The sequence below is a fragment of the Octodon degus genome, unplaced genomic scaffold, assembly GCF_000260255.1.
Source record: "Octodon degus isolate 3935 unplaced genomic scaffold, OctDeg1.0 scaffold00257, whole genome shotgun sequence".
Lineage (NCBI taxonomy): Eukaryota > Metazoa > Chordata > Mammalia > Rodentia > Octodontidae > Octodon > Octodon degus.
This window is the reverse complement of record NW_004524833.1, coordinates 1866708-1894009: the sequence shown is the minus strand read 5'-3', so window position 1 is coordinate 1894009 and position 27302 is coordinate 1866708. Positions and strand designations below refer to the sequence as shown.

At 44.2% G+C, this 27302-nt stretch overlaps 1 protein-coding gene across 1 annotated transcript in view; it reads left to right on the top strand.

The window, feature by feature from the left end:
• Notch2 (notch 2) overlaps positions 1–9615 on the top strand; it is a 156073-nt gene extending 146458 nt beyond the window's left edge. The window contains exons 29-34 of the mRNA XM_004646181.2: positions 223–319; positions 1916–2084; positions 2853–3148; positions 3861–4008; positions 4254–4351; positions 5176–9615. Of these exons, the coding sequence (XP_004646238.1) occupies positions 223–319; positions 1916–2084; positions 2853–3148; positions 3861–4008; positions 4254–4351; positions 5176–6564 (2197 nt within the window). The 3' untranslated portion in view covers positions 6565–9615. The remainder of the gene's footprint in view (positions 1–222; positions 320–1915; positions 2085–2852; positions 3149–3860; positions 4009–4253; positions 4352–5175) is intronic.
• The last annotated feature ends 17687 nt before the right edge of the window (positions 9616–27302 follow it).

The following is a 27302-nucleotide window of genomic DNA, read 5'->3' as shown; positions in this document are numbered from 1 at the left end:
TTTCTGGGCTAAGGCCCCCAGAAGTGAGAGCGTAGCTTTGGGAGTGGGCTGTGGTGGAAAAAGTGTTGAAAAACACTTTTTTTTTTTTGTACCAGGGATCGAACTTGGCATCTTGTGCTTGCCAGACAAGCACTTATGCCACTGAGCTATCTCCCCAGCCCTACCTCTTGTTTATGCCATACTCTCTCTTCTTGTTTTCACCCCTTTATGATTCTACTAAAGAAATCTCTCTGTGCAAGTTTCGGAGGCTAACCTAATTGGTTCTGGGACAAGCGAACACTGGGTAGATGATGAAGGGCCCCAACCGAAGAAAGCCAAGGTAAGCGGGCTAGGGCGAGCCGCCACTGTTAGCTGTTGTTGGGTCGCAGTCCGAGTTTTGCTTTTCTGGGTGGTTCCAGAGTATCCTGAACTGGGGGAAAGAGTGACAGTTCTTATGTTACCCAGATTTCCCATGGACAACAGCAGGGAGCCTGCAGGCTTTAATGAGCCGGGGTTAATTATGTATGTGTTTCAAGAATTCTTTTTTTTTTTAAATTTGTGTGTGTGTGTGTGTGTGTGTGTGTGTGGCCAGCTCAGCCCACCAGGGGGCGGGGCTGGCTGGCATGTGGTGCTGGGGGATTGAACTGTGGTCCCTGTGCTTTGCTAAGCTTGTTCTAAGTAGGTGCTTTACACCACTGAGCCATCTCACCAGCCCAAGAATTCTTAAAAATAGTAAAACAAACATGCCTCTTTCTTCAGATGCCCTGCTAGCGTTAGTTGAGTCAGGACTGGTGTCTAGGTCCATCTTGGTGATTAAGCAGTGAGAGAAGTCAGCGGCTACTGGCTTTAGAGCCTGTACACTTTGAACTCAGGAAGCTAAAATTGTGTGGAGCAAAAGCAGGATTGGGCTGCTGCGGCCAGAAGAAGAAGAAGAAGAAGAAGAAGAAGAAGAAGAAGAAGATGTGTGTGTGTGTGTGTGTGTGTGTGTGTGTGTGTGTGTGTCAGTAGCCAGCAGAAAAGGACGGTGCAAAAGTGCGCTCCTTAGGAGTTGGCAGGTTGCTTACCTCTTTGAATTTAATTTTATCTGTAGAAAGAATAATAAAGACTCCTTTGTGAGTTGTTATTCAGATTAAACACAATAGTATAATGTCCCCTACCTATTTCTGGTCACATACTAAGAATTTGATAAACTATAGTTGCTTTTATTTATTTATTTTTATTTTATTTTATTTATTTATTTATTTTTTTTGGTGGAACCAGTGATCGAACTCAGGCCCTTGCGCTTGTCAAGCAAGCGCTTATTCTACTGAGCTATCTCCCCGGCCTATAGTTGCTTCTAAATGGTCAATGTTAGCATGATTCATGAATCTCCTCTGCGTGCTTGCTGTGACTGGATAGTGTGTTGAGGGAGGCCGCTTTGAACAAGGTTTATTCCTTCTTTCCAAGAACCTTCTAGTCTGCTGTAGAGGTGGCTGCACGTAGTACCATGCAAGTACTTAGCAGAGGAAAGCAGGATACAGTTTTTGGGACCAACAAGAGAAACAAGAATGTATAATTTCTTTTTTGCGGAGTAGGTGGTGGTTAGAGAATTGGAATGGGTCAAACTGTTGCACCCTGAGGCAAGAACGTGGGTGGAGGCCTAGAAACAGGAGGATGGTGCTTTGCAGATCTAAAAATAGCATACTAGGGGGCCAAGCCTAAACTCTGTGAGGGGGCTGTGGGGAGAGCTGCCTGGACGATTAAGAGGAGATCAGCAGGAGCCGCATTCCAGGAGCCAGAGAGCTAAGGTGATCGATGAAATTGAGGGTTAGGACAGGAAGAAAGGGCAGTCTAGCTGGAGGTCAGAGGAGGCAGCAGGAGACTGTGGCCCTCCTGCCTGTCTGCGGGCTCCCATAGCCGTCAGATCGGCAGGGCGTATTGCTTATTTCCTCTTCAGGCTGAAGATGAGGCTTTGCTCTCAGAAGAAGATGACCCCATCGATCGACGCCCCTGGACGCAGCAGCACCTTGAAGCTGCGGACATCCGCCGGACGCCGTCGTTGGCTCTCACTCCTCCTCAGGCAGAGCAGGAAGTGGACGTGCTGGATGTGAATGTCCGAGGCCCAGGTCAGTGCTGCCAGCCCTCTCCTTTCCCCAGGAGGTGCTTGCCTTCCTTCTGCCAGGGTAGCCCTACGTTTGCCCCACCTGGCCATGTGCTGTCTGCCAGTTTCATATATCCTAAATCAGCTTGAGGAAAGGAATGTGTAAGGAATTATAGACATACAAGAATTATGACCTCAGAAGGGCCAGCGAGATAGCTCAGTGGACTAAGCACCTGCTTTGGCAAGTGTGGGGACCAGGGTTCAAACCCTGGACCCACATGCTGAGCTGGCTCTACCCCCATCCCAGGGGCACACTGAGTGGGTGACCGAGTATGGGCGTGGTGGCACACACCTGTAATCCCAGCTCTGGGGAGGCTGAAAACAAGAGGATCACCATAAGTCCAGCCTGCATAGTGAGACCCTGTACCAAATACACAGGTGCACACCACCACACCCCATCTCAATAGCTGTCTCAGGGCGCCTGCATCTGCCTAAGCAGGTGCTTTAATCCACTGAGATTTGGCTGGCCCTAGTGTTGGGTTTTTAAAAATGTGTTTGAGACAAAAGCTTATTCACCTTAGGGAAGAGGCTCAGCTCAGAAAGACTCGCTCCCCATTGTTCTTTTATAGGAATGGCATCATCAGCGGAGAGGGAGGCGGTAAATGTAAGGCTAATCACCAGTTTCTCAAGGAGCATTGGAAACTTCCTTAAGCCCATCCTCACTCAGAAGTGCTTCAGACAGGGCTTGCTTCCTTCTTCTCCTGAGTGCTTACTGGAATTTTCCTTCCTGCAGATGGGTGCACACCACTGATGTTGGCCTCCCTCCGAGGAGGCAGCTCAGATGCCAGCGATGAAGATGAAGAGGACTCCTCCGCCAACATCATCACAGACCTGGTCTACCAGGGCGCCAGCCTGCAGGCCCAGACAGACCGGACGGGCGAGATGGCCCTGCACCTCGCAGCCCGCTACTCAAGGGCTGATGCTGCCAAGCGCCTCCTGGACGCAGGTGCAGATGCCAATGCTCAGGACAACATGGGCCGCTGCCCCCTCCATGCCGCAGTAGCAGCCGACGCCCAAGGCGTCTTCCAGGTAGGCGACGTGAGAAGAGTTGGTTTGAGCAGTACAAATTTCCATGGATCTGTAGTGCTTTATCTGCATTCGGGCACTTAATATGTCACTGAGTTAATCAGTAATTCTTTCACAGATTATTAACGCTTGCTAGATAAGAAAGAAGGAAAAGTTAACCTACTAAAAGTAACCAGATAGTGACAGCTGATAGCAGAGACCACCAGTCTTCTGATTTTTAGCAGTACTTTGATATGCAAAGATGTCTCCCAAGTGCACAGACCAGATGGGAGCGATATCTTTACCCTTGTTTCACATTTACTATTCCATTGGATCATCCCCTCTGACTACGTGGTCTCCCAGCTAACTGCCGGCCACTTTCTTGATGTGAGCTGACCGTGCGCTGTGATGCCTTTTCATTGCCCGCTACATTTTGAAGTTGTCACATTTCCTGTGGTGCTCTGCTTTCCTTATAAAACAAATTAGAAATTCAGGTAAAGCAATGGCTTTACCTGTGCAGTCATGTTTGGATCACCCACCTGTTGGTTCGTCATCCATTGATTTATTCCACAAATGTTCATTGTTTGGCTGCCATAGAATCTGGGCCACGAAGGTCCCGAAGACTGTCCTGCCCTTCAGGAACTTAACAGCGCACCCTCAGCACCAGTGCTGTGGTTTCCTCTCATGGGTTCATTATTTTCCTTTGTCCAGTGACTCTTTTCTTCTCCCCTTCTAGATTCTGATCCGCAACCGAGTGACTGATCTGGATGCCAGAATGAATGACGGCACTACGCCCCTGATCCTGGCTGCCCGCCTGGCTGTGGAGGGAATGGTGGCAGAGCTCATCAACTGCCAAGCAGACGTGAATGCGGTGGATGACCATGGTAGGATGGGCAGGGCAGGGACTTGAATTCTGGTCTGGAGAGCACACCTACCTACAATTGCTGCGTGGTCCTTAGAGGACTGGTTCAGATCCTAGTGCATTGGAGAGTCGCTCAATCTTTCATTCATGCATTCGTTCACTCTTCCTTCCAACCTTGATCCCGGGGACCTGAGCCAGTGGGGATCCCTAGATTTAGAATGAGTTTTTCTGCTGTCTGTCAGCTTATAGAATGGCTTTGCCTTGCAGGGAAATCTGCTCTTCACTGGGCAGCCGCTGTGAATAATGTGGAGGCTACTCTTCTGCTGTTAAAAAATGGAGCCAACCGAGACATGCAGGACAATAAGGTACGTATAGGCTGTGAGTGCGGAGCGTGAGGATGCTCTCAGCAGGGCCTCACTTGCAAGGCCTTCCCTTTGGCCGCCATAGCATCTCCTGTGATCAGCACAGACCCAGGGGTGGAAGCAGGCTGGGCAAGAACTGGGTCAGGACAACCTGGTGCAGTGGCACATTCGACTTTTCCATGGTGTGTCGTAACTCAGTCTCCCCAGGCTGCCCTGCAAGCACCTCAGTGTGACCTCCCCTCCCTCCCACTTCTCTGATGTCTCCTTTTCTCTGGTGCTGTTGCGTGTTTATACTCGCTCTCTTGGCCTGTTTTCACCTTTTCCTGCAGGGTCTTTTGTTCTTGGCTCTTTAGTCTTTGCTCGTGGGTGTCACGATGGTTTCCGGTTTGGTTTTCTCCCTGAGTTTCTATTGTGTTCCCCTTCCATGATCCATCCTCTCGCATTTATTTGTGCTTTTTCATTATTTTAGTTCACGCTTGCACATTTTGCCTTTTCTCTCTTTTATTCTTAATCATTTTCCATTTCATTTCTTCTCCTCCCTTTCTTATTCCTTTTCGTTTTAGAACCTTAAACAGATGAACTCAGTACTCTTTAAAGAGTTTCTGGCTTAGTCCTGTTTATTTCACAAATTGCTAAGGGGGCAAAATTGATCATTGGGAAAGGTGTATCCACAGCTGTACAGGGAGACATGCAGGGTTCCTGTGGTGTTAACATTTTATGGGGGATGCACTTAGGAAAATGTGTCTGACAGGGCTGAAGAAAGATTGAGACACTGATACGCTTTTAGAAGTGGCACTAAATGTGGTACGTGTGGGTCTTTCTCGTAGGAAGAGACTCCTCTGTTTCTTGCTGCCCGAGAGGGGAGCTATGAAGCTGCCAAGATCCTGTTGGACCATTTTGCCAATCGGGACATCACAGACCACATGGACCGTCTTCCCCGGGACGTGGCCCGGGATCGCATGCACCACGACATCGTGCGCCTTCTGGATGAGTACAACGTGACACCCAGCCCCCCGGGCACGGTGCTGACCTCTGCTCTCTCACCTGTCATCTGCGGGCCCAACAGGTCTTTTCTCAGTCTGAAGCACACCCCAATGGGCAAGAAGCCTAGACGGCCCAACGCCAAGAGTGCCATGCCTACCAGCCTTCCTAACCTTGCCAAAGAGGCTAAGGATGCCAAGGGCAATCGGAGGAAGAAGTCTCTGAGTGAAAAGGTCCAGCTGTCTGAGAGCTCAGTGACTTTGTCCCCTGTTGATTCTCTTGAGTCTCCTCACACGTATGTGTCTGACCCCACCTCCTCTCCCATGATCACATCCCCTGGAATCTTACAGGCCTCACCCAACCCTCTGTTGGCCGCCGCTGCACCCCCGGCCCCAGTCCACGCACAGCACGCACTGTCTTTCTCTAACCTTCACGACATGCAGCCTTTGGCTCCTGGAGCTGGCACCGTGCTTCCTTCCGTGAGCCAGCTGCTGTCCCACCACCACATCGTGCCCCCAGGCAGCAGCAGTGCGGGCAGCTTGAGTAGGCTACATCCAGTTCCAGTCCCAGCAGACTGGATGAACCGCATGGAGATGAATGACACCCAGTACAATGAAATGTTCGGCATGGTCCTGACGCCTGCTGAGGGTGCACACACTGGCATAGCTGCCCAGAGCAGGCCGCCTGAAGGGAAGCACATCACCGCCCCGAGGGAGCCCTTGCCCCCTATTGTGACTTTCCAGCTCATCCCCAAGGGCAGCATTGCCCAGCCAGCTGGAGCTTCCCAGCCCCAGCCAGCCTGCCCTCCAGCCATTGCTGGCCCCCTTCCCACCATGTACCAGATTCCCGAGGTGGCCCGCTTACCGGGGGTGGCTTTCCCCACAGCCATGATGCCCCAGCAGGATGGGCAGGGAGCGCAGACCATTCTCCCAGCCTATCATCCCTTCCCGGCCTCTGTGGGCAAGTACCCCACGCCCCCCTCCCAGCATAGTTATGCTTCCTCAAATGCTGCTGAGCGAACCCCCAGCCACAGCGGCCACCTGCAAGGCGAGCATCCCTACTTGACACCATCGCCGGATTCTCCTGACCAGTGGTCAAGCTCGTCACCCCACTCTGCTTCTGATTGGTCAGATGTGACCACCAGCCCTACTCCTGGGGGTGCCGGAGGGGGTCAGCGAGGACCTGGGACGCACATGACTGAGCCACCACACGGCAACATGCAGGTTTACGCGTGAGTCTGCCTCCAGTGTAGACGGAACTGCCTAGTGTAAATGCTGCTGCGACACAAATGAAGGTCATCCGGAAGAGAAATGAAGAAATCTCTGTGACCAGCTTTTGAAGGCAAGAGAAAGAAGATGCTCCTGGATTTCAGATAATGCATGAAAAGCAACTAATCAGCTTTACTGAATATTTGCAGGATTTTAGGGGGAGGACAGGCTCCTTCTAGTCTCTTGCACACCAAACTAAGTTCATAGGCAAGCTAAGTACAAGCCTCGGGGGCTATGTTTACTGTCTTCTATTTGGAGAATAAGATGGATGCCTTTAGTAACCCAGACATTTTACAGCTTGGACTGCATTTTAAGCCCCGGTGGCTTCTGTATATCCTAGAGAAGATTCTGCACTCGAGTCTGATTGGGAACTGTGCCCTGGAATCTGCCCACGTTGACCTGGCTCATCTTCTCAGCCCTGGAATGCTTTTGACGACATTTGGCATTTTCCCTTGGGCACCTCTCTGTGGCTGCACCCCACCAGCAGGAGGTGGGGTGAGACCTTTGTTCTTTTAAGCATTTTCAGCCTTCCTTTCCCCTCCTGGTTTCCTCAATCCCTGGGAGCTTCCCATGGCTTACCTTGGGTATGGCTCTTGGCATAAAGCCTCAAGTATGTTTCTGTAGAAAGTGGGCATGTTGCGTTCTGCACACATCATTCCTAGGAAAAAGCAAAATGTTTTTCTTTGGATCTATGTGGGAGCAGGAGATCCCTTTGAGAGGCTGCACCTTAATTCTGTTTTCTGCATTCAGGACTTCATATAAAGATTACCAGAAGGAAAGATCTGTATCTAGATATCTCTATAGATATAGATATATTGGGGTAGGCCCGATCTTTCCTCTATGGCCTAGATACTATGGTCTTTTCAAACCAGAAGAGGAGAAAGGGATTTGCTGTGGGGATGACCAAGAAATAAATAACTCATGCAAGCAACAGTTACTGCCCGTGCTTCCCGTGTTGTGCCAAGCATTCCGCGACTGCCACTGTGAAACACATTTGTCCTGGATCTCAGAACGCTAGGCCTGCTTTCTTCTCTCGTCCAGATGAAGTCAGCATAGCTGTTGAGCCTCTCTGTACATCTCTGCCAAGACAGTGTCTCAAACAGCATATCCTTCCCACTTAGGTTTGAACCTTCTTAGGCTTGAGAAGCCCAGTGCCAGCCATCTTCCTTCCGATCCTAGCTTCTCTTCCCGATTGTCTTCCAGAGCAGAAGCCTACTTACAGTGTCCCTCTGCACTGTGAGCTGAGTGGCTGGAGCACCCAGTAGGTTTTCACTGCGGACATGGATTTTCTGCATCCAGAGAATGGAAAATTGGACGACTTCCAGGGTGCGCCTCAAGGCAGCCTTCGATAGTTTCTGCTGCTCTTTCTTTCCATCTGAAAGCCAGGACAGTCCCCTTTTGGCAACTAACCTAGAAACTCAGCGGGGGCTTTTCTTCTTTCCCAGCATCCCCTGGCTGATGGTAGACTGAAGACTTGCTTGTCACTGCCTTTATGTTGAGATTATGATTGCACCTTACCTGATGCTGTTCTCTGCGCTATGATCTTGACAGCTTCCTCAGCTCTGTGGAGAACAGAAGCATGTTAGTCCACTGTGGGAACAGGAGAGTAGTGTTTGTTCTCTTCTCCTTGAGTAAGTTAATAATTGATCCTATGGCCACGTTGTCATTTCCATCGGTACTGTGATGCCCGTGACATCTGGAAGGTGGTTTTGTCAGGGCATTTTGTATATATTGTACTGCCTGTCGTTTTACTTTAAAGATAATCTTCATTCCTACAGTGTGTGGGTACACCCCAGTGCTTCCCACTTACCTGTCTGTGGCTCCCTATGGGAGCCACGTCTTGGCATGATATTCTCCAAAGACTTCTTTGCAGTGCCGTTCAAGTTCATTGAACCAACCCAAACTAGTTGTGCTCGGATGCACGCAGAGTGTTTACTTATTCCATGTTATTCTCCACGGCGGCCCCCGCTGCAACCTGTAAACATTCCAAATGGTGGCTCTTTGCTATTCCCAGATGGGGAGAAAACCATGAATACTCGGGGACGTGTCGCGTGGCTCCTTGCTTCCTATCTGCGTCGACGCCACTGCCAGAAAGGATCAGCGTCTGCTCCAGCCACTGGGTCTCTTACTGCCTCCCCCGCCCCCAGTGTGGGACTAACCAGCACATTTCCCCCTCTTTTATTTTATTCATTTGGGTTTAGAGCAGTGGATGCGAAAAAGCTGCCATGACAGACCACTGGCTCCAGTGACAAGGAAGATGACACTGCCTCTTGAGCATTTTGTCAGTCTTAGATCTTAAGCACCCTTGGGTTGCACAGTATCTAAAAAAAGGGAAGGTAAGATGAAGAACCACTTTCTCACTTGGGTTCTCAGTTGGATACTAAGTTTTTATGGGTTATATCTTTTATTCCATGCATAGATCTCTCCATTTAAAAAAAAAAAAAAAAGACATTCTTTCTTCCAGTCCTCTTCTGCCTACCTTTAAGGATAGGTTTCTGTTTGTTTGTTTGTTCGTCTAAAGCATCATTTTCTGATTTACATGAAGGTGGGGGAGGGAGAGTTTTGAGGAAAAGACAGACTGAGTGTTAAAATTCTAATGTAAGCAGCTGTGACACTCAAGTCCATTTTATCATTTTACTGTTAAAATATGCCAGTTTGTAATTTTTTTTTTCATAGAAAAGAACCAAAGGTGTAATGTTTTATTGGCATATGATTTGGGCATCTGGGCCTTGGCCACCACATTGAATGTAAGATGACTTCAGGAGGACGCGTTTCTTCCTCCCAGAGCCCCCACCAGTGACTGTTTGGTACTATGGCAACTTCCTTGTGTACATTTCTCTTAAAATAATGCTATATTTGTTTGTATGAGAAACCTAGTAATCAATACAATGACTGCATATTCCTGACTCAGGAAAGTGCACACTTCATTTTTACTTTCCAAATTTTCATTCTAAAAGTAGTTACAATGGAATTTATATGAAAGCATTTTTATCACAAAATAAAAAGGTTACATGTCAAGCTCTGTGGTATTGTGGTTTTTGTTTTCCGAATCTGCATCCCTGACTTTACAGTGTTGACTTCATGATGTTGTCATTTGATGAGAGAAAAATAATTTTCATCCTGGAGCCTGTCACTAGGCTTTTCCTTCTTTAGTCAGATAACAAAAAAAAAAAAAAAAAAAAAAAAAACCAATGTTTTGAGGAAGAAGTTTCCCACCAAGTTAGAAGCGTAATGATGCGCTGCTCTTCCCTCTCGTGAGTGGGTTGTGGCCAGTGACCAGCTGCTAGTACTTCCTAGCGAAGAGAAATAAGAATTGAGAATGGAAATAACAGGTAGTGCTGATGTCACCTGAACCATTGGTTTGTAGTGTTTGACCTCACCTTTTGAGTAGAACAGGATATATAGGATTATAAAGTATTATTTCACATGTAGGTTTACTGCCAAGTTCATATTTATACTTGTAAACATGATGTCTCTGTGAGGTGAGACATTTGGACATGAACATTCAGTGTTGATGATGCGCACGATTCTAGCTCGTCCCGACCTTAGCATCGAGTTTGTTCTCACATTCTGCTAAACCACCCCAGCAGGCCAGCCTTTTCAGAGCTGGAGTTGCTTTCAGAGTGAAAACTTCGGCTTCTCAGAAAGCCACTTCAGCGGATCTGGGTCCTCTGGCCACAGCTGGACCTTGCCCTGCAGTTGCAGGCCCTACAGCCTCACCTCAGATTCTGCAGGGAGCCTGGGTACAGCCGGCACACTAGGCTCAGATACCTGGCCATCACCGCCATGCCACCTCCCTCCACCATGCAGTTAAACAGCGTTAGAGCCTAAGGCTCGGGGTAGAAGGGCTGCTCTTTCTGAACGTGATGGATGGAGCAGCTTTGCTTACTAGCTGTGCACAGTCCAGGATGTGGCCCATGGGGGAGCTACGATCCTGTTACTGCCTCTGCCACTAAGTTTACCAGCCATCAGCTGTGTGTGAGGGTGTAGGTGTGTGTAGTGTTGTGAAAGTGTCTGACACAATACGGCTTTTCTTCCCCAAATGCAAAGTGTAGGCACAGCCACTCAAGGGCACCTCAACGAGGGCTATGTATAAAAGGTTCTATTGCAAAGATTGGTGAGCTATAGGGAAACCACCTGGGGAGTAAATGAAGCACTGCTGACGTCCAGGAGGCTACTGCTGCTCCTAGTTCTGCAGAGGGCTAGGTGGGGAGAAGTGACGGATCTAGAAGGACAATCCCGTAGTTTAGGTTTCCTCAAGAAAAGCTCTGACTCAGTATCCTATGGCCCCCCAGGCCTTTCAGAGGAAGTTGGGGAGCAAATGCCTGGATCTCATTCCCACACCACTTGTACCTGGGAGGAGAGTCCAGGTGCAAGGCTAGAAATGCAGCAGCCTGGGGCTGGAGCCTTGGTGGGGCAGGGAGGAAGGTGTGAGTGAGATAGGGGAACCGAAACTCCAAAACTGAAAAATACCTGGGCCGAGTTTGTGTTCTCTAAAACCAAAGAATGAATTTTAGGAACACTGGAAATTAAGAGCAAATATATTTATGAGGGGAAAGAAAGCTCCTGTCCAAGAGGGGGACAGAAAGGGGCCCCCAAATGGATTGCTTAGGAAGCCAGGGATTTTTTTATAGAGTAAAACCACAAGGTAAGGTGGGCCTGAGGTGGAAAACACTGGGTGGGCATGAGGTTGGACAAAACTATGGTCAACCAATAAGATTACAAGTACAGTTGCTCAGGTAAAATTGATTAAATGCAAGACCAAATGGGGAAGCGAGTCACATAGCAAGTGGGCATGGATACAGAGCAGGGTTGTTCCTGTAGAGTCAGGTAGTGACTCTTTGGCTTCCAGGTGATTGATACCTACTTAGAATGTCCATCCCTGACGCACATTCCTAGGGAGGTATGTGGCTGCACTTGTTTACTCTTTTGTCCTGAGGTCTGGCCCACAGCAAGGTGTCTCTCCCAAAGTTGCAAAGTCATCTTGTCTTCCGTATTGTCTCCTTGAGGGCCAGGCCCTGTCTGACTGCCTATAATATTGCTATCTGACTCAGCTGCCTTCAACACAAGCACAAGCACGTCCCTGCTTCGGATTCTTTTCCTCTTACATTTCTGAGAAACCAACCCCTTCTGTCTGTCGTGTAATGTTTCAAGGCAGGAAACAAAGTCAAAGGAATTGGGTATTGATTCCTGACTTCCTTTTTTCTGACCTAGTCATGAATTTCTCCATCCCCCTGTGGCTTTTGAGCGCCCCAAGGAGACAATCAGCAGCCACGGATGGACAGATAGGGTGCATTCAAATGAGTCTATGTAAATCAAAGAGCAATGTACAGTAATAGAATTGTCACAGACATAATATTGATCAAAATGGCCAGACACCAAGGAATGCCTTCTATACAATCCCATGATGTAAGTTGAGGGACAAAAACCATTGGTAAAAAGACAATCAGAACTGTGAGTGCCCTTTTGGGGAGGAGTTTTTGGTACCAGCGATCAAACTCGGGACTTTGTGCTTGCCAGGTAGACACTTGTACCATTGAGCTATATCCCCAGCTGGGAGAGAAGTTCTGACAAGAGCAAGAAGAATCTGGAATATGGAAAGTCTATTGACTGGTAATAATTACATAGATTTACACATATATAAAGTGACATGTAAATTTTAACTTATGCCTTACATTCATGCTTCAAAAATATATACCTATATTAATCTACAGAAACATAAATACCTAATAATGGACGGGTTAAAATGTTAGTATGTTATCTAATATTCAGATATTCTTGATGTAGTGCTTGTAGGCTAACCCTCCTGTATTTCTCTTGGATTCCATTTGACTTCCATTTTCTTATACCCTCCTTCCTTTTGTATTTGTTTCCTTTGGCTAGTAGAAATGTCTTCTTGGGTGCCTTGTTATTTGAAACAGTTGATCCATGAAGATAATACACTTCAGATTTGATTATATGAAATATTAATATAGGGACCTCCAAATGATAGAGGGGAAAAATGATCTCCCAACCTAAAAGGTACCTGGGATGAGTTCATGTTCTCTAAAACCGAAGAATGAATTTTAGCAACCAATGGAGGCTATGAGCAGAATAGATTTATTGGGGGAAAGAAAGCTCCTGTCCGAGAGATGGACAGGAGGGGGGCCCAAGCAGGTGGTCTCCGGGAAGCTGTCTCTTCCAGGGACATGCAGTAAAAACCTGCAGGTCTAATGTGGAGAACATGGAAACTTGCTTAGGTGGACATGAGGTGGGACAAAACTATGGTCAACCAATGAGATTACAAGCACCACTGCTCAGGTAAAATTGATAAAGTCCAGGATCAAATGGGGAAGCGAGTCATGTAGCAAGCGGGCATGAATATAGAGCAGGACTTTGTCCAGTGGCCAGCAAGTAGCAGTTGGATTAGTGACTCTTCCTGGCTTCCTCAAGGTGATGATCAATCCCAGATGCTTGTCTTTCGGGAGGTAAGCATTTGTTTGATTTTTGGTCTTTAGGTCTGGCCCACAGCAGGGGCATCCATCTCTCTCAGTTGCAGTGTATCTTGTCTTCTGTTATCTCCTCTGAGGGCCTGGCCCTGTCTGACTGCCTATAATATTTCTATCTAGCTCAGCTGCCTACAACAATATGAGAATGAATAATTGCAAAGTTAATTGAGCAGGCTGAGCCAGTGTACTTAGCTTGCTGGGCAGGAGTGTGTGATTCCAGCTGAACAATCCGTGCCTAGCTGGGCCCCCGCTGCTACCTGGTACTACGTAGTGGCATTGATTTGCCTCCCTGTAAGTGTATTTGAGAGGATTCTGAGTTTTGTACCTGGTTGGGATTTTTAAGTCTCATTATAAACCATCACCTTCCTCCTGTGCCTATTTTCAAAGAATTTAGATCAAGCACATAACGAGGCTATTTGGTATATTTGCCTCTGCAACAGAATGGGCTCATGCCTCTTGGTCTCTCTCCTTCTCACTCTTGCAATCACTTTCCCTTGTCTTGTGCAAAAGGCTGAGGGGGATGGATGGACCTGGCCGAAGGTGGGCATCAACCACACATCATGTTGTGCCAGAGTCTGCTCTGTGATCACGGCAAGATTTTACATATAGTAACATTTACATAATTTGAGAAGAGGTTAGTAAGATTGTATACCTGGACAACCAAAGAAAAAATACTGGAATCCTACCTATAAACCTTTAGGAATTCAACCAAGTAACATAAAACTAAATGGTAGAAGTTTTATAAACAAAAGCCTGCTGGACAATGTGATTGAAAAGAGATCGCACTTAATAGCGCTTGTAGTAGCCCATGGATATGCGCATCTTGGCAACCTTTAGCACACTGTAAATGCCAAGTATTAACATCCTCAGCTTGGACCCGGGCAAGACCCCCGGCTGCCTATGTGAGGGACACAGTGAAGGAAGTTAGAAGGGGCCTGGGAGGTCAGTGCCTCGGGCTGAGCAAAGACAAAGACCTCCTAGGCTGGCCCACTCTTATTTTTTCTAGAGCTAAGTCCTTGCCATGGAAAGGTTTTTTTTTTTTTTTTTTTTTTTCCTGGAATGCGAGCAGTAAAAACAAAACAAGTTTAACATCACAAGAACAACAAGATCCTTGCCCACCTGGGTGCTTGGGCTCCCTGCATCACCCCCAGCAGAGCTCATCTTGCCCTGTGAGGCCGCAGTCTCACAGGTCTCCACAGTGGCCGCAAGAAAGCGGGAATTCTTGTGTTCCAAAGGGGCCCACGAGACAGATAAAGCACTTCCTTCGAATAGCCTCTGGCCTCAATTTATAATTTGTGGTCCCCAACAATCCTCCATCTGCTTCCTTAACAGTTTTACCAGTTGTTGCTGCTGTGTCAATTAATTACAGCCTTAGCTCGGCTCATTTCTTTCCATTTTAACTCTTATTTTTATTTTCCACATAAGATTCCTAAATAAATCTAAGCATGCCTACAGCTGGGCTAAAATTTGTAAGACACTCAATGCTTTGCTCCTGAGCTAACATCACAAGCTCAAATCCTGGGACACCCACTCCCGCCAGGATCAGTGCCGAGCACGGCTCAGATGCTCCGGGTGATCCTTGGTGCACGTTAGCAGTGCCTCTGCTGAAACTTTTTTTAATTTCTTTTTTTTTTTTTTTTTTTTTTTGTATTTTAGGGAAGGTTCTACAGAGTGTTCAGGGTCTCACTACTAGATCCTATTCGTGGTGATCCGCCTATTCATGGCCTCCCAAGAGCTGGGATTATAGGCGCTCGACACCTTGCCCAGTCTCAATTGCAGTCTCAGGGTGCCCCGGGGGTGGGGCCGGCACAGCAGACCTGGGCTTTAATCTGCTGAGGTATTTGGCCCACCCTTCTGCTGAAATTTTAAGGCATAATCAAATCCTGCTCCAACACATGGGTGAAAGCAGAACCGATGGGAGCCATGAGGCAGTGAATTTATTCCAAGAACATCGGCATCATTCACAAAAATTGACTGCATCTAGAAGGTTTCAAAGAATCAGTGTCATGGTTACTTCTGACCATAGTGCTATAAAATCAGAGTAAGAAATGAAAGCATGACAAGTGCCAGCAAAATATATATATATATATATATATATATATAATTAAAAAAAATTACAAACAATCCTGTCATTTGCATGTATATAAATAAGAACATATGTAGAACTACACAAAAAAATGTCATCAGTACCACTGTGCAGTTAAATCTTGGTTTGCAAGCATAACTGGTTCCAGAAACAGCCTTGTAATCCAAAATACTTTCAGAGCAAAGCAAATTTCCCCATAACAAATACTTCAGACTCAGCTGATGCATTCTACAACCCCAAAATATTAATATATAAATGATTATAATTATATTATAATATAATTATATATAAATGATTATATTATAATATATATAAATGATTATATTACATTGTTTTGTAATATACAAAACAATGAAGAAAATACAAAATATAAAGAAAAATAACCTGCTTTTACCTTTGAAAACCTCCATGGTTGCTGTGAGGGATGCCAGAGAGGAGGATTATTGTGTAGGATGACTTTCACTCTCACTAACACTGCTATCTAGTGGCTCGACACAATCTTTTACTTCTCCTGCAGCTTCAACCAGGAACCTGTCGAGTGTTACTTGCTTTTGCCTCCTTCTGAGGATTTCATGGAAATGCGACACTACATTGTCATTAAATAGATTCGTCGCTCACACTGCTATCGCCTTACTCTGGTGGTGCTTTCCTACAAAAAATTTTTCGGTTTCCCACATTTTACAACTCTCTAATCTCATTTAAAGTTTAGGATTCTTCTGCCTTCTACGCCTCCTCTGCAGACAATACCTCCACAAACTCTTGCTGTTGGGAGGTGATTACCCACAACCCCACGGAGAAAGATGAAGAACCATTGGCTCACTGGTGACCACGTGATGTTCAGCCTCGTGTGTTTATCAAGTCAACGTTTAGGAGAAGTGTTTGCCCATCTTGCATAACATTCACAGAACATGTTATAATCTAAGGCTTTCACTGTTTGAAACATTAAAACTACGGAAAGTAATTCAGGTTTTAAATACATAAACTTGAAGTATTTAAATTGTTGTCAGGGAAAGGCTGAATACTGCATCTTCTAGAAGAAATTAACCAAAGGACTCCAGCCTACACATGGACAGATAAAAGGTAGACAACAGGATAGCTAGTTAAAAAATGAAACAATGAAAAGAACAGGTCAACTAAAAGCTTATTCTCTGAAAGACACAAAATAGAAAACTTTCTAGAAAGAATGAACAAAAAGAATTATTTAAAACTCCAACTAACTAGAGTTAGGAAACTAAAGGAGCGTTTACCAGCAGGCATAGATTAAAAATCATGAGAGAATATAAACAAATTTGTTCTAAAATATTTTGGGGGAAAGCACCAGGCTCACAAGCCAAGATATTGAACTTAAAAAAAAGACATAGATTTCATAAACCTTAAACAAAAAAATTCTTCAGTGCATTTTATGAATCTGCCAAAACTTTGAAAGCAAAATTCCACAAAGAAAATATATGTTAGGAAAATTATAGATTTATCTATAAACATAGGTGTTAACAAATCTTAAATCAACCACTACTAAACTAACAAAAGACGTCATTGAATTCCGTTAGGACCAAGAATTTTCTCCACAAAATGGGATAATTAACAGTGTATCAATTAAGACATCAGGGGCTGGCCAGATAGCTCAGCGGACTAAAGCACCTGCTTCGGCAGAGTGCAGTGGCTGGGGTTCAATCCCCAGAGTGCCATGCTGGCCCTACCCCCGGAGCCCTCTGAGAGGGCGATTGACACTGGATGTGGTGGCACCTGCCTGTAATCCCAGCACTTGGGAGGCTGAAAACAGAAGAATCACTATGAGTTTGATCTATGTAGTAAGACCCTGTAGACCCTGCACTAAATACATAAAATAAAATAAAGACACCATCACATTAAGGGTAGGGATCATAAAATCACTGCAACACACTTATCAAGGTAAATTATGAACTATAACTGTATATTAGGAACAGAGAGGAACTTTGTAAAACTAATATAGGTATCTACCACAATCTATGGCATAAATTATACTTAATGATGAAATCATAAATCTAAAAGGTAAACATAATGGGGATGCCCCGGGGACGAGGAGATGGTTCAGTGGAATAAGTGCTTCCCTGCCAAGTGCAAGGGCCCTAGTTCTAATCCCCGATTCTGCCAAAAAAAAAAAAAAAAAAAAGGAGTTCATAATGGGGATGCCCCTTTTCCATAATATTTTGTGCTCAATGTAATCTGAAAGTCCTAGCTCTAACCACCCAAACAATCAAACAAGTCATGTACTATAGACCACCCAATTACATACATAAACTGTCCAGACCTGGGCCAGCAAGATAGCTCAGCAAACTAAGCACCTGCTTTGGCAAGTGCAGGGACCAGGATTTGATACGCAGTCCCACATGCTGTGCCAGCCTCGTCCCTGGGGCATCCAGGTGTGGTGGTGCATGCCTGCAATCCCAGCAGTGGGGAGGCTGAAAACAGGAGGATCACTACGATTATGTATTTCCAAATATATAAATGAAAAAAAGAAAGAAAAAAAAAAACCAAACTCCAGACCTTCCAAGCCATTAGAGCCAGTTGCCATTAAAGAGGACAAGAGAAATTTCAAAGATTCAGAATTTTTCCTGTTAGTGATTAATTGAATTAATCATTAAATTGTGATTTCTTTTAACCTGAGTTGTTTTTAATTAAGTATTATGGTCACATACAAATTTGTGCTAATGTTGTACCTTCCTCACTTTAGTCCTTCTAAAGAGCTGACAGGAAGGGCCACTACCAGTCACACGTACAACAGTAGTTTGAATCTTGTGTTTTTGAATAGCTGTTTAAATACTACCATGAATAGTAACTCAGTCTGACCTAGAGAATTCAAAAGTCGAACTTGCTGTTATATCATGCTAACTCTTAAAAGGATCTGAATTTACAGATCAACTATAAAATGTGAGAAATTTTAAATATTCTTTATTTGGTATTATACACACACCACACTAAAATGCCTTTCAACAAGTAAAAGGCAGCACTTTTAGATACAGGGAATTCTAATTTAAATTGGCATAGTCAAGACTAAAAATATAGACATAGCTTTCTTGTTTTCAACCACTCCCTTTAACAGGCTAATAGACACAAACTGAAATAGGGGAGTCTTGTTTGGTTTTGAGACAGTGAAAGATTCTCTCAGTATTTAAACATATTCACATAACCAGTTATATAAATCTAAATATAAAACCAGCCTTCAGTAGTTTTGAGATGACATTTTCAATCTTTGTGAAAAGTCGAAAATTACTAATCAAGTCTAACCACGTATTTAGAAGAGAAAACATGATAGTAGTTACTGAACTAGAATTACTATCAAACCTTGAAGAAAAAAAAATCCACATTTAACTACAAGCCAATTTTATTTAAATCAGGACTGTCCAACAAAAATATTCTGTCAGCCACTCATGATCTGAATTCTGGTGTATGAGATTAAATTATGGTACACATACAAAAGCCATGAGCCATTTCTGTTCTGTAATAAATAAGGCAGCGACTATTGCTCATTAGTAGCCTTTTTTGAGGTAAGCTATTAAGTCTGCCCTTTTTCCCTTCTTAATGCCAGCAAAGATTGTTTTTGTTCCTTGGATATACTTCTTGGGATTCTCCAAATACTCCATCAATGTATCCTCTCCCCAGGTGATACCTTTGTTCTTGTTGGCATCTGTGTAAGAGAATCCAGCAGCCTGACCTGTCTTCTGCCCAAGAGACCCTGGAGATTGGCCTGTCTTGTGCTTCCTTGCCTCCCTTCTCAATAGTGTGGCACACTTCTGTACAAAAATTTTCTTACCTTTCTCAACATCACCCATTTTTAAACCTGCTGCAGCTTCCGCGCCGGGTGGTCACCGCTCTTGCCTCGTTACCACAAGGAAAGTTCCAGTTCAGAAGCCTGACATCCCGCTCTCTCTAAATTGTGATTGAATTCAACTAAATTGTGAAGAAAATTGACTACACTTGGACTATGGGGTGCTGGGCCTTATGTCAGCTGAGAAGGGAGGTGTGGAGGAACAACCATGCAAAACTTCAGCTGATGTAACGGGGCACCCTGGAGGGAAAGACTGGGTTCAGCTCTTGCGTTTGTGTCCCAGGCAGTGGCAGTGCCTGCTGGTAGCACTTTTTTGATAGCCTTGATCCAGCCTCACGCATCAGTGAGAGATATAGAACACTAACTAGAATTTTGTCATCTTGCCTCTTTGGACTGAAGAATCTAATTCTTTGGGGAAGATTATGTTGAGTGTCTTTTGGTTGCCTTTTTTGCTCTATGATCATCCCTTTTCGCTTCCTCTCTGAAAATGGTTCCATCCGAACTCTCCTAGCACACGATTTCTGCTTCGCCAGCTGACACTTACGTAAGGCTCTGTCAGTAGAGGGCGCTAGAGAGGCGTTTTAGGAATAGGAAATCCTGGTTCCAGAGGACGATCTGGCTTCCCCTGAATGCTCTGAGAGGATTCCCTAGTGCTGGGCTCCTGAAGCCCGCGCAGCGGCTTCCCCGGAGCTCTGCAAACAGTGTGTGGCCGGCACCTAGCAGCCAGCAACCCCCGTCCATCCCCCACCATGCACACCCGAGTAGCTTTGTGGCGGACCGTGTTAGAGTGTCCGGTAAGACAGCTTCCCGTGGAAGGCTGTTCCCAATTCCTTACCCGCAGTTTCTAGCAGGAAGCACCGTGCAGTTCTTCAGTGATTTCTCTGCCATCCCTGGAGTCTTGGACAAAGTCCTGCATCAAGATCTAGATCTCGGCTCAAGGAAAAAAGAACGCTCAACGTGGGATGCCCTGTTTCAACCCTTGCATTGGAGGCTGAATCATGTACCCTACATCACGTCTGCTATATTATGTACTTTATATCTACTGGCCCAGTATTCTGTAAAGTTCTCTTTCCATCTTACTATTCACATTCTGTTTATGCTAACCTCCCCCCCCCCATTATATTTTTCGTTTCCAATATTCTGCGGCTTCTCTCTCCTGACTAGATGAGACTGGTCGATAGTAAAGGCCACTTTGGCAGGAAAATAAACATTTCCTTAGTTTTATCCTAGCGTCAATAAGTCAGAAGCATTTTGTCTTTAAAAAAATTTTTTTTTCTGTATTTTAGGGGAGGGTCTACAAGGTGTTCAGGGTCTCACTACTAGATCTGATTCCTAGTGATCCACCTGTTTACAAAAGCCTCCCAAGAGCTGGGATTACAGGCGTGCGCCACCACACTCAGTCACAATCGCCTTTTCAGCATGCCCTTTGGGATCGAACACCCGGCCCCTGCTCCTGCTTTCAGGTACTTTAATCTGCTGAGCTATTTGGCCAGCCTTGTATTTTCTCTTTTATTATTATTGTCCTTAATGTTATTATTGCTTTACTGGGGATTAATCCAGGCACTTTGCACTCAGCTACATCACCAGCAGCCCCACCCCCACTCCGAGACAAGGTCATCCTTAGTTGCTTAAACTTGTGATCTGTGGCCTCAGCCTCGCAGAGAGCTGGCATTCAAGCCAGGAGCCACCATGCCTGGCTCTCCTATCACTTTTGTTACAAAGGGGATGAAGGGAACTCATGAAGGCCAGCTCAAAATCTTCAAGCTGCTTTTTCTAATTTTTAGGAGAAAGAAATGTTAAAAGGAGACAAAACACATCAGTGATATAATTTTTTATAATGTAAATATATCGATATAGTCCATTTTCGTGACTTCTTCAACAATACCTTTATGATTTTAAGCTAATCTTTTAACCTCAAGGGTAATGACTCCAAAACACATTTTATTGTATTATCTGGAAAAATAGAGAAATGAAGTTGTTAAAACCTGTTTGTCATTGTGAATTATAGCATGTCCAGGAATGAGCACACAATTTTAGGAACAGTTTCCCAAATATGTACAGCAAATGCTAGAAGTCACATAATATCAATACCTCGCCACCTCGAAAGCTAGATTAACTATATCCTGCTCTCATCAACCCCTGATCATAGCCTCTCTCCTTCACCTTGGTAGTAGCAACTCTCCTAGAAGTTTTAGTAACTACTTTTTACTGTACCAACCATAACCTGTCTTGGTCCATTCGGGCTGCTACAAAAAAATGTCTTTACTGAGAAATTTATAAATAGTAAAAATGAGTTTCGCACAGTTCTCAAGGCTGGGTAGTCCAATACCAAGGTGCCAGGAAAGTTGGTATCTGGGGAGGGGTTGTTCTCTGTTTCAAAGATGATGGCTTCTTGTTAGGTCTTCATGTGGCAGAAGGGACACAGAACTGCCTACAAAATTCTTACAAGAAACCAATCCCCTTCATGAAGGTGGGGCAGTCCCAAACCAGTCACCCCCTCAAAACCCATCCCTTTGTAACACCACCTAGGGGGTTACATTTTTTTTTTAATGTATTTGGTACAGGGTCTCACTATGCAGATCGGACTCATAGTGATCCTCCTGTTTTCAGCTTCCCCAGCACTGGGATTACAGGCATTTGCCACCACCCCTGTCTAAGGGGTTCAATTTCAACATACAAATTTTATAAACACACATCCATACAATAGCGCTCTACTTCTGGCCCCCCAAATTAATATTTTTCTCATATGTGCATTCTACACCAATGGCCCCCAAATCTTATCTTGTCCCACCATCAACTGAAAAGTCTACAAAGTCCACAGTCTCATGATTTTTCATTCTCTACAACATGACCAGACTGAAAATCTTCTCAATCTTTACATTCTGCTTCCCTTTTGACTATAAATTTCATTTTTAATTTGTTTTTCTCACATTTCATTATCAGCAGACAAGAAGACGCCTGCTGGATCCTAAAAACTTCAAGATTTCTTCTTCCAAATGTCCTCTCTCAGCACTAAGAAGGCCTATTTTCACTGTAACTCAAACACAATTCAGTCAAGGTGGTTTTGTTTTGCTTTGTTCACTTCTTTATCACGAGGCTCCTCTTTCTTCCATGTTCCGAGACCATGTCCCCCACTTACATCTACACCCTCATCACAAGAGTCCTTCCCGTCTATATTTCTACTAACATTCTGGCCGTGACCTTGAAAATAATCCCTAGCAAGATTTAAGTTTTCTCTGCAGTTCTTCTGAATGCTCACCAGACTCTTCCTTAGTGGTCTGTTTATCTGGGCTTTTTCTGAAAACATGAACTGCCAAACTCTTCCCCGTCCACCCATTACCCAGTTCTTGTGTCACTTCCACATTTTCAGGTATTTTACAGCAGCTTCTCAGTTCTCAGAACCAGAGTCTGATCAAAACGCTACAAATCGAATTCAATGTTGCCTGACTTTGAGCTTCATATATGTTTTGCTTTATTTCTTTTTGTTTTGCCAGGTCACTGCAGCAATTCCAGTTTGAAACACTTCGCTCCTCCCTGTAGCTTGGTGCTCCCAAGCGTGTTTCCATATGTGATGGAATTCTGGATCATGTGGGCCCTCACATTTTTAGCTATAGGAGAAAGTGCTGCATCTATTTCCAAAGCAGTTTTACTAGTTTGCACTGCCCTAATGTATTAAGAATTCTTATTCTTCTATATCTTCGTCAAATCTTAATATTACCAACCTCTTGAATTTTTGACAACCTGATGGATTTAGCATCAGTTAGGAGATTTAATCTGTGGTCTTCTGTTCAGTAATGTGATTAAGAACCTTTCCACTTGTTTATTTGTCATCTGAAGTTTCTATTTTGTGAAGTGCTATTAGATTATCTGCTTTTTTTCTCATTGCTTTATTAGGGTCATTAAGGGTTCTTTGTTAGTTATAGAATTATTCAAGTCTTGATCTAATAAAAAGACAGACTCATGGACCAGTGAGATAGCTCAGAGGTCTCAAGCGCCTGCCTAGGACCACGGTTTGATCCCCAACACCACATGCTACACCCACCCTGCCCTCAGGGTGGGCTAAGCTGGCAAAACAAAACAAAACAAAGCAAAAAAAAATCATGTTTTAGATGGTAGTCAGAATTATGAACTATATTCCACTTAAAAAAATCAGAGATATAATAAAGTCAATTTGTTAAAGCACATATTAGGCAATCATTTTGATTATCACAGGATGAAGGAATGTAGAAGAATGGCTTAAAATATTTTCCATAGTAAAAAAAATTATAAAGTTAAGTTACAAATGACAGATTGGTACAACTGATATGCAATGTATAAATAGCTACAACAAATCAATTAAAACAGAATAGAAAAATATGAATGAGCAACTTTGACAATAAAAAAATAGATTGTTTTTCAGCTACTAAATAGTCTCAACTTCATTAATAACAAGGGAATATAAATTAAAACAATTAGGTACCTTCATTTTCTAGTGAAAGTTAAGGTTAAAGACTTAGATATTAGAAAATACTGGAAATATTACAGAAATAAGCACTTAAGATTCCTGTACTGTCTAATATGATAGCTACTGGTCACATGCAGGTATTTAAATTCAAATGTAATTAATTTTAATATATAAAATACAATTGCTGTATCACATTGCCTGTATTTTAAATGTTCACTGGCCAGAATGTCAGTATGTGGACACATCTAAAAATGCTTGAAGGGGGCCTGCCGCTTTAGCTCAGTTCTTTAAGTGGCTGCTTCAACAAAGCAGTCAGGCTCAGGTTGCTGTGGTTCGATCCCCACAACTCAAGCCAGCCAATCATGCCCTGAAGGCATTTGGAGGAAAAAAAAAAAAAACAACCAAACAATGCTTCTGCCTTTAGGGCTGGGAAGATGGCTCAGTAGAATAAGCACTTCCCTGGCAAGCACAAGGTTCTGAGTTCAATCTCTGGTTCCACAAAAACAAAACAAAACAAAATAAAAATGCTTGAAGTTGGGCAGACACACAGAATACATATTAACTATCCCACTTTAGCTGAACTTTTATGGAGATTTGTATAACGTGGGGGAAAGGGTTCCTTAGGCTTTAGCTCCTCTCCTTCCATCAGATTTGGCATATTTATATATTCCCAGAAAAGGCCTTCTCTGAAGACGCCTTTACGTGGAGCTGGGGACAAGTATGTGATGAGGGCTAGAATCAGCACCAATAATCCAGGCGGAATTGTCCTCATAGCTCCTACTTGGTCTGTTTTTATGTTGTGTTATTGTGTTTTTTTTTTTTTTTATTGCAACAATAAAGAACGGCTGTTCTGTGGGAATAGCCCATGGTGAAAAATACTTGCATCAGCACAAGATGTAGTGGGCTTAGTGATTGTCGTCATAGCAACTATTTACATCCATGAGCAAAAAATGGTATCCCAGAGCTAGACTGTGTATTTAAGCCATGTAGAAACAAATTGTGGCACACTGTGAGGAATGTGATTGTGGCTCAAGAAGGGATGTCCGAAAAAGCTGTTGTGCATTTGAAGATAGAATGAAACATGGCGTTCACTGTAGCACAGGACTCTGCTGTCAGAACAGTCGCTTTGTCCATCTACGTGCATGTGTAGGTAGAAAAAAAAGCAGTGACCTTGCAGAGTGCTGCAGTGGGAATTCAGGTACCTGCCCAGAGGACACTTGAGAGTAGGTCGGAGGAAGCTCTTGCAAGTGCGGAGGCCGCATTTCAGTAAGGAGTGCAGATCCTACACATGCAGGGCCAAAGCGCTTTTGGATCTCATACCAGGGAGGCTCCTAATCAATGCTGTAGTGCAGCTAACTTCATAGACAATCAGTATAATAGCTGTGAGATTACAGATGTTTGTCAGTATAAAAAGTGTTTCAAGGATAATCCGATAGGTAGCTGGCTCCAGTGTATAAATATCAGAAGCAGTCCTGAGTCGCCAGCTTACACCATCATAACGTTCACCTATCTGCAGGAGGAACATCTCTGGTAGTTGGGGTGCAGGCTGTCATCTGTCCATGAAAGCCTTGGGGTTACCCAATGGGTTCGATAAGTGAGGACGCCTCCTGTGGTGGGAACCAGGTATTTTTAAACAGAACTTGTGTCAATAGCTCAGTCCTGAAGTTTGACTGCTTGACAAGTGAGGCCCCTGCATACAAGTGTTTGCAACAACAAAGAACTGCCACCGTGCAGTAGGGCTGAAGGCCTCCTGTGAGGAGGTGGCGACACTGGAGAGTATTGATAGTGGGTCCCCAAGACCACTGAAAAAGGAGGTGGCCTCCTCAGTGCAGGGAGGTTCCGTATGCTATCACACCTCACTTTGCTTGCCATTGCAGTGATTGTTGTGTTTTCCAGGCAAGTGATACTAAAGTGTTATTAACCTATGCAAAATCCACCATGTAAGACTGGAGAGATAATCCAAAGCAAAGAATATCAAGAAACCAAAAAGTAGCTATGCCATTCTGCTGTTCAGTAACATGCACTCATCATTGAATCCAGTGGCTCTTCAATCTTCTCCCAGTACATTTTTACTTGAACTTTGCCCACATTTTGATCAGCTAATAAATAATATTCTTGTTTCAGAACCAAATCATCATATTTTATTTCCTTTGCATTTACTTGCTCTTTGGTTTGGGACCAAGTTTTGAATAGCCTGAAACAAATGTCCTACGGGCATTTCCTAAAGCGCTGGAGGTGGTCAGATTCCTGGAGTCTCAGAAGTCTCCCCAGGACGGCATCACAGTGCAGTGCCAGGGAGAAGTGGTGGCTGACCTCTTCCTCTGACTGCCTAACGAGATCAAAGCCACCACTGTGTCCCCTGCTGTACAGTAAATTGTGGCAACACAGTGTATAGATGGAAAGCACGTATCTTTTTTTTTTCTAGCATAATATACACTTCCAATTTATATTCATTAATAAGACATAAGCATGAACTATTCATTCTAATATACAATTAAAACTTCAATTTAAAAAGTACTTTTGCATGAAAGTTGTAATGAATCTTATAATGAAACCTGAGAAAGACTCACATATAGCTTCTTTTAAATTTTTTAAGTTTATTTTTTCCCATAATTTTATTGAGAAACAAATAGCAATGAGACAGTTTCAAACCAAATTGGTAGGACAGTTTCAATAATTAACACATTGCATACATTCTTCCTAGTGGTTAATTGCTGTACAAGATGGGGACATGATATCCTATTTACAAACACCATTAGAACAAATCCCTCTATTCATTAAGAGAATGTAACTATATATCTATCCTAACCATTTTGAATACACAGATACAAAATGGACATTCATCTGTATCCCCCCCTTTTTTTTCTTTTTTTGCAGAACCGGGGATTGAACTCAGGCCCTTGTGCTTGTCAGGGAAGCGCTTATTCCACTGAGCCATCTCCCTGGCCCCCTGTATCTCCTTTTCTTGTTTAGTTCCATCATTTGAATATTATAAGTGTGTTAACTCAGCAAAATATTCTAAGAGTCCAGTAGTCCATAATAGTATTGGGGCTTCCGCTTGACTGGCAATGTCAGAAATTGTTGACTTGAGTCCCCTAAAGCTCAACATAACAGCATGGCTTTACTTCTTATACTTCATTTTTATACTTTTCTGCTGGATGATTCAGTCCAAAGTAAAGCAGGACCTATGCAACAAGAGTCGTAGCTTTTGGGTCTGATAAGGTCAGTGAAATCCCCTCAGGATTTATCCTGAGATCCTGTACCTCAGATTGTAGAACCTTTGTCAGTGTCAGCCATGTGGATGAGTCACGGCCATTGCTTGGCCAGTGTGCTCTCTGTGAAAGCCTGAGAGAATGTTTTCTCTCCATGTGACTCTCCTTAGGCACACTTGACAACATCAATCACTTTCCTCTTTGGCCCCATAATCTCTTTGATCAGAAAATTTGGTACACTACCAAGTTACATGACATTACAGTATAAGTTCTCATATGTCCTGAGTCTTAATTGACCTTGGAAGGCTAGGGCCAAAATGTTGGAAGCACGTATCATAAATAAAAAGCACGCATGCTTGCTGGCACATGCTTATAATGCCAACACTCTGGGAGGCTGAGAAAGGAAGACTGCAAGTTTGAACTCAGCCTAGGCACCTTAGTGACTTAGTGAGACCTTGTCTCAGAACAATAACAACAAAACAGTGGGATGTAGCTCAGTGGGAAAGCCCTGTCTAGGTACCACAGGTGGGGGGACCATGCAGCCCCCGTAGTGTTCCTTCCATGGGCATTTCCCTTGCCATAGTCTCTCTCTGGGTCACTCAAGCGCTGTAGATGCTTGGGGTCTAACCCAGTGTCTGGGTGAGCTCAGGTAGTTTCACTGCACTGGCCT